Raw genomic sequence first — 17,073 nt, 5'->3', positions numbered from 1 at the left:
TCTGACTTAAGGACAACTCATTATTTGGCCTCTAATAGTATGTAAATTTGTCTTCACTTTCAAACAAAGAAAGTTCTTTGCATTTTGCAACAAATTACAACCAATTCTTCATTACAGTCACTTTTACTTGCTGCACATGCAGCTTTTAAATCGCTGAAAAGGCTTCAAACTTTCCTTGTAGTAAAAATCAGTTCTCACACAAGGTAACCCTAAAGGATGGGAGAACCGTCCCCACAGGGCTTCCAAGGCTGTGAATCATTATGGATGCAGACCATCACGTCTTCCCTGTCGAAGTGGCTGGTGGCTTTGAACTGCTGACCTTTCAGCTAAAGCTGTAGTGGTGCACTAATGTGAGGGCAGGTTAGAACCGTATTACCTATGCCAACTTACCTATAAATTAGCTTTCAAGACAACTTAGAAACGGATCTCATTTGTAACCTGGAGATTTCCTTTACAAATCTTTGTGTGTTCTCTTTTGTTGGGATTTTTAATGTGTTTATGTATTCTGTTTACATTAAAAAGAAGTAAAAACAATCCCTATTGCCTTGTCTGTAGGAAATATATCCCCTGAGTGTATCTTCCAGATCTAGAAAGCGGATTTTCTTGCCAGCTTTGATAGGTCAGCCATTTGCCTTTCCAAGGCTTCTTGTCTTTCTCATTTTAGGAGGAAGGGGATTGCTGAACAACAGGACAGGGATACTTGGTGTTCTTTCCATACCAGAGTGGGATTGCTCTGGCCTAGCTCCAGGGCACTGAGTTGGAGAGACAGTTATCCTCCAGTCCCTGAATGATATAACTACAGTAGGACCTCAGGTTTCTCTGGATTGCGTCCCAGAGCTGGCCTCAGCCAAACCAGTCTGAGTGCTTGGAGGAAGGGAAGACCACAGTGGGGGCGGTCACTCTAGGCTCACTGAGTTACATGGTAGAAACTACTGTCCCAATTGTGGGAAAGCAGCTCATCAGGAGTTAGCACCACAGAGAAAGAGTGTTGAGGAGCCAAGGAGTCCCCCATGACGGAGGAGCAAGGGAAACCTGGGCTAGGTGCCAGTTTGAGTTGTCCTGGGATTCTGAACCCTGGATTCAAATCTGGAGAGTTTTGCCTCTGCCTTGGGGGTGCCCTGCCTCTGGGGATTCTACCATTGTAATGCTGGTGAAAATAATGTGTACTTTTGAGAATGTTTGAAGGATCCTTCTTATTTGGAAGCCATATGTTTGAAGTCTTTACACCTCTAAGAGGTTTTGATTTTTAAAGGAAACACAGTCTTGGGAAAATCTCCCCTTTATTGGCAGTTCCACTCAGTTCGTTCTTGGCCTGGGACCTGAGCCTCTACTCAGCCCTGAGCTGTGTTTTCATGGCAGGCCTTGAGGTTTCAGCATGGTTAGGGGTAACAGGGTGGATGCCAGCACATGCCCCTTAGGTCATTGTGCGGTGAGATGCCCATACTCAGGTGTCCCTTTGCCCCAAAAGTAACTTGCACAGGACAAAGGAACTTAACACAATCTGTTTGTGATGGCTTTCTGTTGTGCCCTGCCTGGATAAATAATACATGGCTTAAAATTTTAATTTTAGTAAGATGGATTTACCCATTCTTACTCCCTCAGGCAGCTTGAGTCTCTGAACATACCTGGTCCAAAGATGTGTACTTCTTCCCCCTTTTTATTGTCCCAGGCTCTCTTCTGACCTGTGTGAGAGTCTTCTGACCTCAGAGTCACCAGGCAAGAGCAATCACAGCCAAAAGACTTGGTGGCACATTGACGATTTAACCAAGTCTTTGTATAGAAGTCTGTGCAGTGAATGGCTACCCATTCTCTGGCTTCCCATCTCATCTGGGTCATGGCCAGGGAGACGAAGATACTTAGTAAATGCTGGTTATTGCTAAGCAGTTTGAGTCCAGTGCTCCTTTGCTGTAGTGATGGACAGATGACCTCTGGGGATGGAATTTGGCCACTGTTAACCATACTTTGAGTTACCACTTAATGAGTATCAAATACATTCTAAGCATAATACTAAATGATTTTTAAAAGTTCATTTTAAAAAAAAAGTTCATTTTCTACACAGTAGATATGGCACACTCCATATGTACCATGCACTGTCTGAGAACTTTATATGAACAGTTGACCCTTGAACAATGGGGGAGGTTAGAGGTACTTGCTTTCTGCATTGTCACAAATTCAAGGATAACTTATTCCCCTAATACTCAACTATAATAACCTATTGTTGTGTATTGTCAAGTTGTACTGACCCATAGCCGACCCTCCAGCGGGTTTTCAAGGGTAGAAAATCGCGTGAGAGGAGGTTGCCCATCTAGGGTTGATTAAAAGTTACCGATAACAGTTAATGAACACGCATTTTGTATGTCACATGTATCAATCATAATGCACCTACTACATTTTCAATTCAAGTATTTCACAAAAAGGACACCATTTCTGTGCCTGCTGGCATAGCTGCAGCAGTGGCCTCACAGATTTCTTCTTACTTGTCCTTAAGGGCTAGACTCTTGTCTAGAAATGGACAGTCGTAGCTACGTGCCCCATTGACAGTACGTCGCAAGCAGTTTGGCTTTTGTTGTAATGTCATGATTTTGCTTTTTCGAGCACTTGTAGCTATACTACTGGCACTTCATGGGGTCATTCAGGGTTTATGTTACTGCACTAAAAAGATGAAAGACAGCAAAACTGAAATTGCTTTTGACTGTGATATGCTATTTACTGGGAGACAAACTGCTCACCCAGAAAAGATTAATGTCACAGCATCTTTTAAAAACCTGCATGTAAATAGACCTGTCTGGTTCGACGGTTCAAGCCCATGTTGTCCAAGGGTCAACTGCAGTATCCTTTCCCCTACAGGAGCTCTGAAAGGTAAGTACCACTACTGTCTCCATTTTGCATGTGGGAAAACTATGACACAGTAATGATAAGTCAGGATTCAACTCCCGGGTTCTGCAAAGTGTGAAGCTCGTAAATCATTGCTGTTCACCAGTACTGATACTGTGTGCGTAGAGTTGGAACTGACTCCTAGCTGACCCTCCACTGGTTTTTCAAGGCTGTAAAGCACACGGGAGGAGAATGCCCATCTTTCAGAACAGCTGGTGGATTTGAACCGTGTGCCTTTATTTTGGCAGTGCACTTCCTTAGCCAGTAGGCCATCAGAGCTTGCTCCAGCACTACATGGGTGTGTAAATTTGTCCATTTACTCCCCTTACCCACTACTTAATTATTTGCTTAGGTTTGTTTGGTCACTAGCACAGAATATTCTTAACAGAGAGCAAATTATTTCTTTATGCCTTAACTGATCCACCCAAGCTTGAGTCTTGGCCAAGCCTCTAGAGTCCCATCAATGTGCTCCCTCTAAGGTATCTTGAGGGCAGTTGTTACTATCCGTTTTTCAGCCTAATCTTGAGTTTCTTCTCTGCTAGGAACCAGAATGCCCCTGCCCTACCTGTTAATTTTACCTCCCTGGAGACTGGTTTCCTCTCTTTCCTCAAATGAGCTGGCTGCTCAGGGAGGCGGTAGCTGACACCTTTCATTCAGCTGCCAGCTCCCAAACCTGAGGATTGCATCTCTGGGAGTGAGACAGTTCTGGCGTAAGGTCCAGGCCGTGCTATTTACTCATCGAGGGACTTGGGCTAACCCAGCTCTAAGCCTTTATTGACGCATCTTTACAAATTGGTTGGATGATAATAGCAAGGCATTATGAGAGTGGAGAAAGATAATGGGCCTATAGACAATAAATAGCTATTATTAGTATAATGACCTAACACTATTGGGCTATGAATTTTCATCTAGTTCCAGTCTCCCCCAGGAAAGACAGACACTCTCTCCCCTACTATAATCAGAACCCTTCTATTTACCATGCGTAGTTCAGTGCTCTGAAGAGAGGCCCCTCAGAAGAGCTCGCCTCTAGCAACCCTGCACCAACCCCTGAAGGCTCTGTGCTAGTTGGCCAGGGTGTCTGGATGACTAAGACAGTCAGTGGAGACACCCATAAAAACAGGAAAAAAGAAAACATGGAGATAACGGAGATAATGCAGGGGCCACGACAAGGCCTGGTGGGTATAGCTGTGTCCTCCTATGGAGGAGCTTGTTGGAGGAGAGAGGGTTGGGCGGTAGGGGTGCTGGGTTGAGGTGCATGCTCCCTCTGCTGCTGAAAGGAAGTGTCCGGGTCTTTCCCAGTTGCTGGCAATGCTGGGCTGTGTGCCTGCAGAGGCTGCAGAGGGTCTGCCCTTTGAGGCTGTTAATTCAAGTTGATGTGTGATGGGGGAGGAGGAGGAGGAAGATTGAAGGCTTCTAATGAGAAGCATTTCCCACTGCCTGCCCTGGGAAGGGAAGCTTGGATATGGCCACCTGGCCAAGGCCCCTCCAGCCTAGCCTGGTGTCCATTGTCCTGCCAGGACCAGGATTTGGTGCTCAGGAATCTCCGAGTCAGCCTTACTGGGACCTCAGTAAAAGGAGGTTAGTTTGGGATCCCAGGTAGGGATCCTTTTTTACCTTTTCCAGAAAAGTGGCCAGGGTCCTGCCTTGGGGGTACAGTAGGGTTGAGGTCTGAGTGAAACTTAGGGTGGTGCCTGGAGACCCCAGGGCTGTGTATCTCAAGGGTGAGCTGCTTGGAGTGCAGGGGAGGAGGGGAGCACAGCTAATAGGAAGCAGGTGGAAGGGCTGCCTGTGCGCTAGCCAGGGGACACGCAGGCTGGGATGAACGTCAGCTCACAGATAATCCCACTGAGCAGGCTCCGGGATGCCCATTCATATTCATTATGTGTGAAGTAGGCTGTTGTAAAGTTAGCTTTCTCTTCATTTAGCTGTCACTGGACAGAAAAATATGAGCTGTGGGCAGACGCCCCTGGATCAGAGCCAGTAGCTGGTCTCTGGCCTCCCCGTGCCCTCCCCGCCAGAGCCCCTCTCCTGTCCTTTGTCACCTCTGCCTCTTGTAGCATTGATCTCTGCTCAACTTAATTTTCTTCTCTCATCTGCCTCCTCTCTACTTCTGCATCCTTCATCTATCTAGGCTGTAAATGAAGGAACCATGCTTTCCTTGACTGTTGCTGTCTCCAGCACTCTGGCACAGGGCAAGCATTCAGTGAGTATTTGTAGAACAAACTAATCTCTTTGACTTTTGTGAAGTGAATGGTCCCAAACTGAATGACCACTCAGTGAAGAAACTTCTGGTGCAAAGGACGTAGCCTTGGTGGCTGGGGTTGCCTCTTCGTATGGATAGCCCCAGGCTCTCTTCCCTTCCTGATAGATCCCAGGGTTTACCCCTAGGCCTCAGACCATTTTCAGGACAGACACAAGCAGCAGGAAGCTAGGCTCTCAGACCCACAGAAAGGAAGCCACTGGTTTCTTCTTGGGGGTGAATGCTTGGGCTGGAATGGTCCTGCCATCTGATGGACACTGCTCCTTTGGAATGGCACGGTGCTGGTGAGGACGGCTGGGGCATGGCCAGCTGCTAGCTGAAGCTGAACTCCTTTGAGCAATGTGATCGTATTCACTGGGAAGGTGAGTGAGGTGGTTGAACTTTTCCCCCTGCCCTTCATGTTGAGGGAATAAGGTGAGAATGAAGGATAGAATGGGTGGGACTCTTGATACTTTAGGCTTCCTGCCTTTGTCTCTGCCCCAACCTCGAATGGGAAGAATGGGAAGCTGCCCGACCCCTACCCTACATAGCTGGGGGGCGGAGGCGTGGGGGGTGGATTTTCCTTGCCCTAGGAGAGCTCAGAACCGTTAGTGGTCTTCTGTTCCACTTCCCTTTTGTTGTCATTTCAGTCACAAGGTTAGCCCTATTTGCATGCAATCTCCCTCCCCATAATTTTCTCTGTCAAATGTGTTCACCCACTTTCTTTTTTTTTTTAAATTTTTATTATTTTATTATGTGTGTGTGTACCGTCAAATCAGATCTGACTGGTACAGGAGGAGATTGTCCCTTCTTCCCCGGCAGAGCATCTGGTGGACTTGAACCGCGTACCTCTGGGATTGCAGTGCAGCTTCTTGCCACTAGGCCACCAGAGCTCCCCATCACCCACTTTCTAGTACAAGCTAAAGCTCCAGAGCTGGTGGGCTTGGGCCCTCCCTGAGGGCTCTGCTGCAGGCCTACCTTCCTCCGACCCGTGGGATGGCTGGCTGCCCAGCCGGTGTCCTGGGCACCAACCAGCTTAAAAGCAGCAAAGGGCTGAGCCCTTTGGATATAGTCACCTGGGAGGAAAAACTACTGCTAGCTTTATTTTTATGCTTTTGTTTTTTAATACAAAAGTATCTTTACAAAAGTGGGGGGTCTGGATCTCCAGGCTCAGAACTTCTGGAAATCTCTGTTCTTTTATTCTCACCAACATTCAAAGAGGGGACCAACGAAGCCCATAGTCAGTACTTAAGTCTGGCTTGATCTCAAGGAAAAGACTGCACAGTTTGGTGGTTTCTGGTGAAATTTCTGCCCCTTTGAAGGGGAGAGTGATTCCACAGCATGTTTTGACAAGGGGCCACACAGCATAGTTGAAGGCAGGAGACATGGGCCACTTTACGCTGACCTCTAGCTCTTAGGCCACTGTCAGCACCAGGATACTGGGTGCACGCCTCCTAATGGAGAGTTGAGGGCCAGCCCTTGGGAGTCAAACAAGACTCTCAAGAGTTTTCTGGATTCACAAGGAGCTCCTCCCAGTTCAATCTGCATTCCCTTCTCTGGTCTTCTAGTTCCCTGAATGAGGAGCCAAGGAAGCCACTTCAGCTGGAAGGATGCAGACTTGAGGAAAGTCTGGGGGAAGCAGAACAGTGTCTTTTCCCCTCTAGGTCCATCTGGATGAGGGAACCCAGTTTGGCAGAAGAGGCCTGAGCACCTGCTTTGAAGCCCACTTGGTCATGGCAGGCCCACCTTATTATTCTACTACAAAGAACCCTGTAGCATAGGGTCCAGCTGCTCTGCCTAGGCCTCCAGAAGCCAACTGGGGCTTAGAGGCAGAGGTGTGTTCCCTCTGGGGTCCAGGCAGGGGTAGGGTGGGAGCAGCTGCAGACGGGGTGAGCAGCTCAGTCTGTGCTTCCTGCTGTTGATCACGTGGTCCAGTTCAGCAAGCTAGGCGGCTCCTTGGGCTTCACCCTGAGTGAGACGAGGCCTGGAGACTTATAGTTGCTGTCCGGGGAGGGCTCAAAGCTGTGGCCCCCCAGGGTTGGGGAAAAACCGTGGATGGAGTAGATGCCAGGGTGGTGTCCAGGGGAAGCTGGCACCCCCATGAAACCAGCGACATTCCCATGGGAGTGAGAGTATGGAGACATGCACGGGGAGGGGATGCCCTCTGGCGACACCAGGCAGGGGCCCCCGGGGCTCCCCGACCCTGGGCTGGGCCACAGGGAGTTCTGCAGCTGAAAAGAGATAAAGAAGGTCCATGCATGAAGCTGTTGCTCCATGGCCTCCCCTACCTAGAAGTTCTGTTGCTCTAGGGCCTCGGAAACATCCCAGGAAACCTCCACTTGTCTAAGACCTAGAATCTGTTCCCTCCTAGTCTCCCACATTGGCAGCAGCACCTTAAGAGATGCACTGTTTAAAAAAAAAAGATGCACTGTTTCTTTTTATTATTATTATTATTACTTATGTGTGTACCATCAAATCGGATCTGACTGGTACAGGAGGTGATTGTTCCTCCTTCTTCAGCAGAGCATGTGGTGGATTTGAACCCTGCACCTCTGGGATTGCAGTGCACCTTCTTGCCACTAGGCCACCAGAGCTTGCCAGGCATGCACTATTTCTTAAAGGAGCTCTGCAGTGGTTCCTTGGTGCTGGGTGCAGCTGCTCTGCAGGCTCATGCACAAAGATAAGTGAGCGGCCCACACTCAAAATAAACAGGGCCCTGCCATCGCTCTAGAACCCTAGGTGTTGCTGGTTACCACATGGGGCATGGCCAGACCGTGAGGTGAGGGTGGGATGGGGTCTCACCTGCGGGTGGCTGTTGGTCCGGGGCAGCACAGAGATGTCATAGGCAGCTGTGAAAGGGTTCCGACCCTCCTGGATCTTCCCATAACGCTCTCGCTTCCGCCACTTGGCTCTGCGGTTCTGGAACCAAACCTGGGGGTAGGAATGGGAGGAGTTAGTAAGGCAACCAGGATGAGTGGAGCCTCAGGACATGCCAGTGGTTGTGCTGTCCTACAGCATGTGGAACTGGCTCAGCTGAGGGATCTTGCGTTTCAGGGAGCTTGTAAAGCTGCATTGCGCCACAAAGCCTGGGGTGGAGCCTGGGAGAAGCTCAGGGCCAGTGCAGTTTACTGGCCCCAGGGGCCCCAGCTGCCACTATGCAGGCTGTCACGCTCTGGTCCTCCAGCCTGGCTGGGCTGAGTATGGATGGGCACCAGGCGTGTCCTTGGGCTTCACGGGTGGAGTTGAATACCTGCGCATGTACACTGGCTACCTAGTCCCTCAGCCCTGTCTCCTTTTCCAATCTACGCATCCAAGCAACAGAAGAATCTGTACCTCATTTCTATTCTGGTCACCCTCACTCTTAAACTCTCAGCAGCTCCCCAGGGACCTCAGCCAGACCCCATTTCATTAAGATCCCTTGGGACAGACTGGCCCCCGGCCCCTCTCTGCCAGACAACAGCAATTCTTCCCTGTTGCCTCCTTGCCCTCACAAAACACTGTCTCATCTCGTGCTTCCTTTGCTTAGGTTTTTCCTCCCCAACATTTATCAGAGCTGGATGCAGGCAGGTGAGGCCCTGCACCCTGGTGACAGATCCTGAGAGGTGAGCAGCAGGGCAGACGCCCAGGTTGCTGAGATCCCAGAGCACGCCAGGGGCAAGGTCAGGGAAAGGCCGCTCCAGCTGCCAGAATTTCCTTTCCTCACTCTCCCTCCCCTGCAGGCACTAGGAGCCTGGAGCCAGCCAGTCTGATTACTGGGAACTGACTTCCCTGTCACCACCCATTTTTCCCTAGAGCCCCGCCTGGGCTCTGTGCCTGCCCTCCGCATTGTCTGGTGTGTGGTCTTATTTGGATCATGCACCAGGACTTCAGTCATTGGTGAAGATTCTGGACAAAGTCTGGGGCTTCAAGACTGCCCCTCTGTCCCTAACCCCCAGCCCTCCCAGAGCTGAAAAGCCTCGGAGCAGTGGAAGAATGTGCTCTTCATGTCCTCAAAGCCATACCACTGGGAAAGCTATTTAGACCCCACCCCAGGCCTGCTGAGGCATTCTGGAGATTGGGCTTCTAAATTTGCATGGTTTGTATAATCTGGGAGTGTACCGCCAGTCTCCCACGTTCTGTGAGAGCCCTTGCTTCTCAGCCCCTTCGGAAGAGTCTCTAGAAGGACGTCATGCAGGATGTAATAAGCATGAGCTTTGCCCCTACCAAAGTCCCCTAGGTGGTGAGAAAGGCAGACCCCTCTCTAGAAGCCCCACCCCAGGCCTCTTCCCTATACCACCGCTTGGCATGAGGAGCCTGCCATGAGTCAAAGCGAGGGGATGGCTGTCTTCTCGGGCCAGATTTATAATGAAGTGGCCTTCCTCATCCTGATCCCGTTTGCCACCTTCCCCACTTCTAGCAGGTCTCAGCATGTGGACCTCCCTCATCTCTTCCCCTGTTCTGGTGGTTCCACCCTACCCATCCCCACAGTCCAACTCCAGATCCACCCTGTGTGAAGCTGAAGAGGCTCCATCCAGAAAGGCCTGGGGCCTGCTCTCTGCTAGGGGGGTTGTTGGAGTGAAGAGGGCGGCTCTCAGCCAAGCAATGGCAGCTGAGGTCCTCCAGTTGGCAGGGATGGAAGGCTTAGGGTAACTGTAAGGGTCATTGATGCTGAGACCCTCTAATGGGTCCTTACATTCTGGGCAGCCACCTCTGATAGGTGTTCTGCACTTAACTCTCAAAAATGCTGTTACACTTGCAATCCTCCACATACTCCCTAAGTATGTGATACCATTATTTATTTCCTTTTCCTAAATGGAGAACCTAGAGCTGAGAGATTCCCAATGACATGCCCAAAGTTACCTGCTCAACTAGTGAGTGGCAGAGCTGGGACTCTCACACAGGTCTTTTGATTCCAGAGGGCCATTAGTTACTCCAACATAGCACAACCCTTCTTCCCCTCACACACCACACTGTATAAACCTCAGTTTAGGCAGGAAAAGCCTGTAGCTGCAAGAGAACCTGAACAAGGTTAAACCCAGGGCCACCTGCGCCCACCTCTTTCAGCCCTTCTGGGGTCTGGCCTGCAGGCTGAGGTCACCAGAGAGCCCTAGGCAGGGGACGCCCTCACCTGTACCCGGGCCTCGGTCAGGTCTGTGCGCAGAGCCAGCTGCTCCCGGGCATAAACATCAGGGTAGTGGGTCTTCTGGAAGACCTTCTCTAGCTCCTCCAGCTGGAAGGTGCTGAAAGTGGTGCGGTTGCGGCGTTTCTTGCTCTTGTTCTTGGCCAACTCCATGGACTCGGGGAGTCCAGGGGACAGAGGGACACGCAGGCTAGCGAGACAGGGGCCTGGGGAGCCTTGCACATTAGAGGGTCTGTCCCCGGGGCCTCCTCGGCAGTCCAAGGGCAGCTGGGGGAAGCTGGCAGCTTTCGAGGCCTTCTCTTCAGCTGCAGTGGAAAACACAAAAAAGGAGGATGGAAACAGAACCAGGGGGTTTTGTGGGTGGAATGGAGGGAGGGGAAGAACTTAGACGCCTTGGTCCCGCCTCCCCTTCCTTTTCCTCCATGGAGCATGGCATTTTGAGGCCTGCCTGCAGAGCCTCCAGCTGGGGAGGGGGCCCTGGGGAGCCATGTGCTCTGTGGTCTGGGCGGAGCTGTGAGCCAGGGGGGTGTTCATTTCGGGGAATTGCTCTGTGGTGGTTCATCCCATGGGGTGTGGAGGTGTCAGGAATGGCGCCATGGCAGGGCCTGACACCCTGGCAGGGCTGAGGATGGGGGTGGGGCAGGGGCATTGAAGATGGAGTGGTTGACATCTCCCACCCCTGCCAGGAAGTGCTTCCGCATGGCTGACTGTAGGCCTGGCTTCCCATGCCCACGCCTCAGCTCCCAGGAGCAGAGACAAGGAAGCTCAGACCACCTTTGGCTGAGCCTCCTGCTCTGAACCCAGAGTCTCAGGTCAAGGTCAAATTCCCTGGCTCAGGGTGTAAGGGGCAAAGGAACTTCCAGAGAGATGGTCCCTGGTCTTTCACCATCATTCCTAACATAGGTGATGTGTTGGCAGGGGCTCAAGCTCAGTCTTGTAAAAGGCAGGAGACAGGTGATAGGAAGAGAAAAATAGTTGGAGGTCCAGCGTTACAACAGGTACAGATCCCTTTCCTCCTTGTACACCCTATCTCAGGAGGTCAGGCTTATCCCCAGCCTGTGATTAAAGCTGGGGTAACCCAGGCAGCAGGTTGGGAATATTCCCCGCATCCCCACTCTGAAATGCTAGCCCTCACTCAGGAAGCTTGGCAGAGGCCCACTAGTATGGGGGCATGGTGAAAAATAGGTCATGGATTACCCCAACCCTCTCTTTCTGGTGAGGACCCCCAGCATGGTCCCCATAAAGTCTCTCCTCAGCAGTCTACTGAGATGGCAGGAGTTATGCCACAAAGATGTGCCACTGACACACACAGCTCCCTCCTGTGCCCCAGTCCCATCTCCAGCAGGGGCCTAGCCCCCAGGAAGCCCCAGGGACTGGCACACAGAGGCGGTTTTTACCCTGATCCCAGCTGTAGTTAGAGGAAGCCTGGGGTGAGGGAGATGGGCTTCATGGCATCTGGACCTGATGAGTCCCTCTCTGCACCAAGGAGGCCAAGCTGTGGAGAAGTCACACCACCGGTCACCACCAGGCCACGAGCTCACCTCCACACTGTGAGTGTCATGGAGGACTGGGAGGGTTAGGCTGTGCTGGCCTTGGGGCTCGTGACCCACAGTGATGGCCTAGACCTTCATAGCTCAGGTGGAGTACAGAGGAGACCGCACCTGCCTCCTGACCTTCACTCCTGGCAAACACACACTGGTTCTCAGGATAAGTGCATTTGAGAGGTTAGGAAAAGAGGGTTTAGGGACATTGAACCAAATCATTGTCTGGGAAACAAGGGTGACTACCTAGCATTTAGCAGCCCCTCCAAGTGTGAGGAAGGAGTTATATGTCTTGGGTTCACAAGAAAGTCTTGCATCCCAATGGGACTTCAAGCAATACAAGCAATAGTAGGGCAAGTGAATCAGGACTGGGCGTGTGTGTGTGTGTGTGTGTGTGTGTGTGTGTGTGTGTGTGTGTGTGAGAGAGAGAGAGAGAGAGAGAGAGAGAGAGAGAGAGAGAGCCTCCAAGCCTGAAAACACTGGCTTACACATCCACCTCCTGTCCCCTCAGTCTGTCCCAAAAGGACCTGCCCGGAGGCAGTGACCAGAACTCAGACTCATGATCAACAGAAGAAGACGCCCTAGGACTTCTCAAGAGTTTTGACTGAGAATATGGGCCAAGCCTGCTGGCCTCTGCTTGCCTCTTATTTCTGCCCACTCTATACCTTCTCAAGGGACCAGAGAACTTCTCCCTGCCCTGATCAACTGCCCTGAAATCTCCTTTATCTGACTGGTGGACTCTAGGGGTGAGGGCAACACCCTACCTCAGGGCATTGGGGCACCCCTCAGAGAAAACAAGCAGCTCCCTTAAGAGTAAGGCCCAGTAGAGAAAAAGAGATGGAGGCTGGAGAAACAGAGGCAGTAAGCAAGGAAAACCAGGGGAAGAATTGGAACCAGTAGTTTTGCACCTAACCTAAGAAGCTGACAGAGTCCTCTGTAAGCCCAGGGTGCACTGACCTATTGGTTTTAAGAGTTACACTGGGACTCCTCGCCCACACAGCATGATTCCACTAGCACAGCTGAGTGGGAGTGGGCAGGAATCTCTGAGATGGCAACAAAGCCTATATCCTGACTCCAGTTCCATTGCGTCTTCTCTCCTCCTGCCCCTTGAGTCCTGTCTCCCAGTGGCATCGATCCTCTCCAGTACTGTTTGGCCCGTGCCACTGTGAAGACCAGGGGACCGAGGAGGGGCAACAATTCAGACTGCTGGGGATAGGTGGTCCATGAGGTCTCCTACAGTCTCCAGTGTCAGGCAGCTATTGATGCCTCCCAAATAAGCACTGGTCTTCCTTGTCGTTACCGCTTCAGCCTTGCTCCTTGCTCTCCTTGTTTCTCCTCATCAGCCAGGGTCGCACAGCAGAGCTTGGGCTCAGCCGCCAGAGGGGCGCTCATAGTGAGTGTAGGTTCCGCGCTGGGCCCTCGGCGGCGGTGCAGTGGCCCTCTATTGGTCCCCAAAATAGAGGTCTGGCGGTCTCCGTGAGGGTCTTTGATTTACCCCTTCACGGGGTTGTAAGAGCCGCCACGCTAAACTAATCATAACCCTCAAAGCCATCAGGATAGTGAGGGGAAAAAAAAATTCAAGTGGGAGTCAAGTCCTGGATAGATGCACTCCAAGGGAGGGAACCCAAGTGCGGAGGCAACCTCTAAGCGGCTTGGTGAGATTGGACGCCCGGCATGTCATGAATCCTCTGAGAAGCCACGTGTGTACAGATGGATCGAGAGTGGTGGGCACAGTCTGAGTGCGGCCTGGGCATCTCGGAAAAGCGCGGCCTAGGGCGGCCGCGGCGGCAGAAAATCACGGTGCGGCTGATATTCGCGCGCAGAGAGTGGCCGGCGGAGGCACAGACCGCGCAGCAGATGGGGTGCAACTCACGCTCGCGGCTTTGAACTGGAGACTTTCCGAGCCCATTATTAAGAAGCCCTTCGCGTTTCCCTTCTGCCGGCCACTTTCCCTCTGAGCCGTGCGCGCGCGGTGTGAACCCCGGGACCGTCCCTGAGGGCAGAGGGCTCGGTCTGGCAATGACTTGGCCCTCGGGCAAGAGGGGTCACCCCAGAGGCAGCTTGGGCCCAGGGGCTGCAGGCAAGTGGGGTCCGCTCTCCCCTGGGATGCGGGCTCTTGATGCCGTGCGCCTTCTTGCGGACTCCTCCGGCTCAACGCCGAGTCCTTCGTTTTCTGCTCTCGTTTTGCATTACCCCGCTTTTAAAATGTTCTCTCTTTGTCTTTCGTTTAGTCTGCTCTCCCGCTCTTCACGCTTCCTCTTCTTCTCCATTTACCCACTTTATTCGCTCTCCCCTTTGCTCTGCACGTCTTTTTTTCGTTCTCTACTTATGACTTTCCCTCCGTGTCGCTTGCCGGCCGCCATTTACCTCTCGTTTTCGCCGCTCTCCTCGCTTCATTTATTCGATTTCCTCCCTACCTCTTTAGATTATTAGTCACACTTTTGGGTTTCTTTCCCCGCATTTCGTTGTCGGCGACCTCGCGGCTGGAACCTCCTCGCTGCTGGAACCAGTGGTACGTTCGGCTCCCTGCGCTCTGCACCGAGCGGACCTCGGGCGCCCAGCAGGGACACAGGCCGGTGTGTCGGGCCCGACGTCGCACGCGACCGGCCTGGGTACCTGCCCTGGCGGAGCTCGGGGCGCTGCGCAGCCGCCGCCGTCTGGCTGGGATCAGAGGAGCCAGGCCAACTGCTTCTCATTAAGACCCAACTGTGGTTTTTATCAGGAAAGCCTCTTTCAAAGGGCACAGGCACGAAGCTCCGCGGACTCGCTCATTTCCTCCACTGACCCGCACGCACCTCCCCGCCCTCCTCCACACATTCCCGCGCCCAGACCGGGCCAGGTCCGGAGCTTTCGGATCCCTCCTGGGGCCCACGAGACGCAGGATCCGAGCGGTTCGCGGACAGCCCCTCTCTAGGCCTAGATTACGGGATGTAGCAGCGCAGACAGGAGGAGGCCGCGGGCGCCCAGACCATCCTGGTCATTGGGTGAGTAGGGCGACAAATGGCTGCAGGCTGGCCTCGGCGCACAGGCTCGCGGCTTAGGAGCCCCCTCGAGGAGCCCGGGGCCTGGCTCGCCCGGGGTTGCTCGCGACGGCCCGGTGCTGGGGATCGGTGGGTGGCAAGGAAGCCAGGATAGCGATGGGGTGGCCCACCGTGCATAAGGACGGCGAGGCTTGGCTAGTGTGACAAATAAGAACACAGTCATTTTGGATTGGAATGGGCCCGGCTTTGAGGCCCCCAGCTCTGCGGGTCGGTGGCCGCCACCTTCCCACCGAGGCTGAGCCCGGGATGAGAAATCAGAGGCGGCCAGGCCCGAGCTCTCGCTGAGCTCTCCAGGTTCAGGGTCCAGACTCAGCACCCTCAACTGAACCCAAACACAAGCTGCGCTTCTCTCCCCGCGTCGGCGACACGTTGGCCATGGCAGTGCCATGGTCTAGTCTGAGCAGTGGCAGCGGCTCTGGCCCCCTCTGGCCAAGATGATCTTTCCCTTCTGGCTCAGGCCGCCTGCCGTCTGTACTGGGCTGGGGGTCGCCTCCGCCCAGCTCGCCCTGCATCTCCCACCGTCCCACCACCACCCGGGAAAGGCTGGCTCTGCCTCCAGTACGGCGCCGGCCTTTGCCGCACTGGGGCTAGCGACGGCCGGGCCCAGGAAACCGGGTTGTGGCAAGAAGCGAGCCAGGCAGAAGTTGAGGAGTTAGCAAGCGGGAAGGGAAGCTGGGAGGCCTAGGCCGGCCCAACTCCGGAACCACAGGGGCTCAGGCTGCGCGCTGGGGGCCGCGCCCCGCGTTACCTTCTGCGGGGCCTTCGTAGAAGTGGCCGCCGTTGAGCGCCGGGCTGGGCCCGAGGTCCTGCAGGTACTTGGCTGGTGGCTTGGCCGGCTCTGGGAGGTAGGGCTCCAGGGGCCCGCAGGCCGGAAAGCGGGTCAGCCGCGGGCCGCGGGGTGGCGCGGGGTGCAGGTGAGGCGCAGTGGCCGGGGTCCCCGGGGGGCCGGGAGGCTCGTCCCCCGCGGCTGCATAGGAGCCAGGCCCCGGCCCCACGCCGAAGGGCGTGCAGCGCCCAGGGTCCATGCTGGCTCGGGGTGCACAGGCCGGCGGGGGCTCCAGTGCTCGCTCTGCCTGAGCGGCCTGTGCGCGCCCGCCGAGGGGGAGGGACCTGGGCGCGGGGGCGCGGAGCCCCCGGGAGCGGCGCACGCCGCGGGGGGCGGGGGGCAGGCGAGGGGGCCGCGCCTCTGACTTAATGCTGGAACCATCCACGTCACGTGCGGCCCCGCGCGTGTTAACCCCTCGGAGTCCAGGAGCCCCCTGATTCACCCCAAGCCTCGAATCTCAGGCAACCCCAGAGTGGGAGAGGATCCACGGGGACACGGCGAGGTCCCTTTTGTCTGCCATCCGACTGAGCCCTAGTCTCAGAGCACCGACCTTGGCCTTGAGACCCAGTTTAAAGGCTCAATCTTGGCCCTTAGAATCGAGGCTGAGTAGGGCCCAGAACTACGCTCCCCCATGCCCAAAGTGTCATGTCGGCCAGCCACTTTTAGTCCTGATGTCCTGACAACCGCCAACGGTGAGAGCCCAAGGGTAACCAGGGTCTGCAAGGCCACTTTACCGGGTTCTCTTTGCGAGCCTCAGGCAGGAGTTGGGAAACCATTGCCTTCATCCGAAAACTCTTGCCTTAAGGGGGTGGTGGTGGTGGGGGATCTCATTTCTCTTCAGGAGAATCACTGGGTGTAGATTGTGTGGCAATAACTTGGACTAAAATGGGGGGCTTGGATTCTTCGGCCAACACTGTGGTTAATTAGCTGTGGAACTGTAGTGTCCTCATCTATAAATGGGGACGTTGGATTGTGTAAACTCAAAGAGTTTTTCCTGTATATTCTGGGTAGGTTTCAGACAGGGCTGGAGCCAGAGCTGGAGTGGACTGGGAGTGGACTAGGAGGGGGCAGCTCAGGACAAAGCAAGCTTCAGTCGTGGCAGCTTTGGGTGCAGGTGGAGGAGTTAGCAGGGGAACTGTTTTCCTGTTTGAGCAGCAAGCATGGAATGAGCAACCTTCAGTGGGCAAACAATCTGGAAGTGCTGGCGTCCCCGCTGTCATCTTGGAGGACGTTGAGGACAGGCCTGTGTATCCTTCCAGTTGACCTCCCAGTTCAGAAGCATTGGGTCATTAGGAGAGAAGCTTACATTTTTCTGAGCAGACACAACCTCCAACCAACCTAAGATCTGAAAAGAAATACACGAGGGCCCTAGGACCCTGCTTACGCTTCCTGCTCAGTGATGCACCCTGGGTCTCACTTGGGTTTCATTTTTT

General features: G+C 53.6%; 1 protein-coding gene across 1 annotated transcript; it reads right to left on the bottom strand.

The window, feature by feature from the left end:
* Window positions 1-6,979: 6,979 nt before the first annotated feature.
* ALX3 (ALX homeobox 3) lies at window positions 6,980-15,922 on the bottom strand. The gene is made up of 4 exons (XM_006899307.1): window positions 15,563-15,922; window positions 10,221-10,537; window positions 7,916-8,044; window positions 6,980-7,344 (listed from the first exon to the last, which is right to left on the bottom strand). Exons 1-4 carry the CDS (start codon window positions 15,837-15,839, stop codon window positions 7,036-7,038), a joined length of 1,032 nt encoding a protein of 343 aa, XP_006899369.1. The 5' UTR covers window positions 15,840-15,922; the 3' UTR covers window positions 6,980-7,035.
* Window positions 15,923-17,073: the final 1,151 nt, after the last annotated feature.

This window comes from Elephantulus edwardii, unplaced genomic scaffold (assembly GCF_000299155.1).
Source record: "Elephantulus edwardii isolate Elephantulus edwardi_28Jun2011 unplaced genomic scaffold, EleEdw1.0 scaffold00252, whole genome shotgun sequence".
Classification (NCBI taxonomy): domain Eukaryota; kingdom Metazoa; phylum Chordata; class Mammalia; order Macroscelidea; family Macroscelididae; genus Elephantulus; species Elephantulus edwardii.
Note: the sequence above shows the minus strand (reverse complement) of the source record. Positions and strands in the feature narration are given on the sequence as shown.

Coding starts and splice junctions, on each gene's coding strand:
- ALX3 (XM_006899307.1), bottom strand. CDS start 15,839: ATGGACCCTGGGCGCTGCACGCCCTTCGGCGTGGGGCCGGGGCCTGGC. Junction 8,045..10,220: donor TGACCGAGGCCCGGGTACAG/GTGAGGGCGTCC, acceptor TCCTACCCCCAG/GTTTGGTTCCAGAACCGCAG. Junction 7,345..7,915: donor GGACCAACAGCCACCCGCAG/GTGAGACCCCAT, acceptor ATCTCTTTTCAG/CTGCAGAACTCCCTGTGGCC.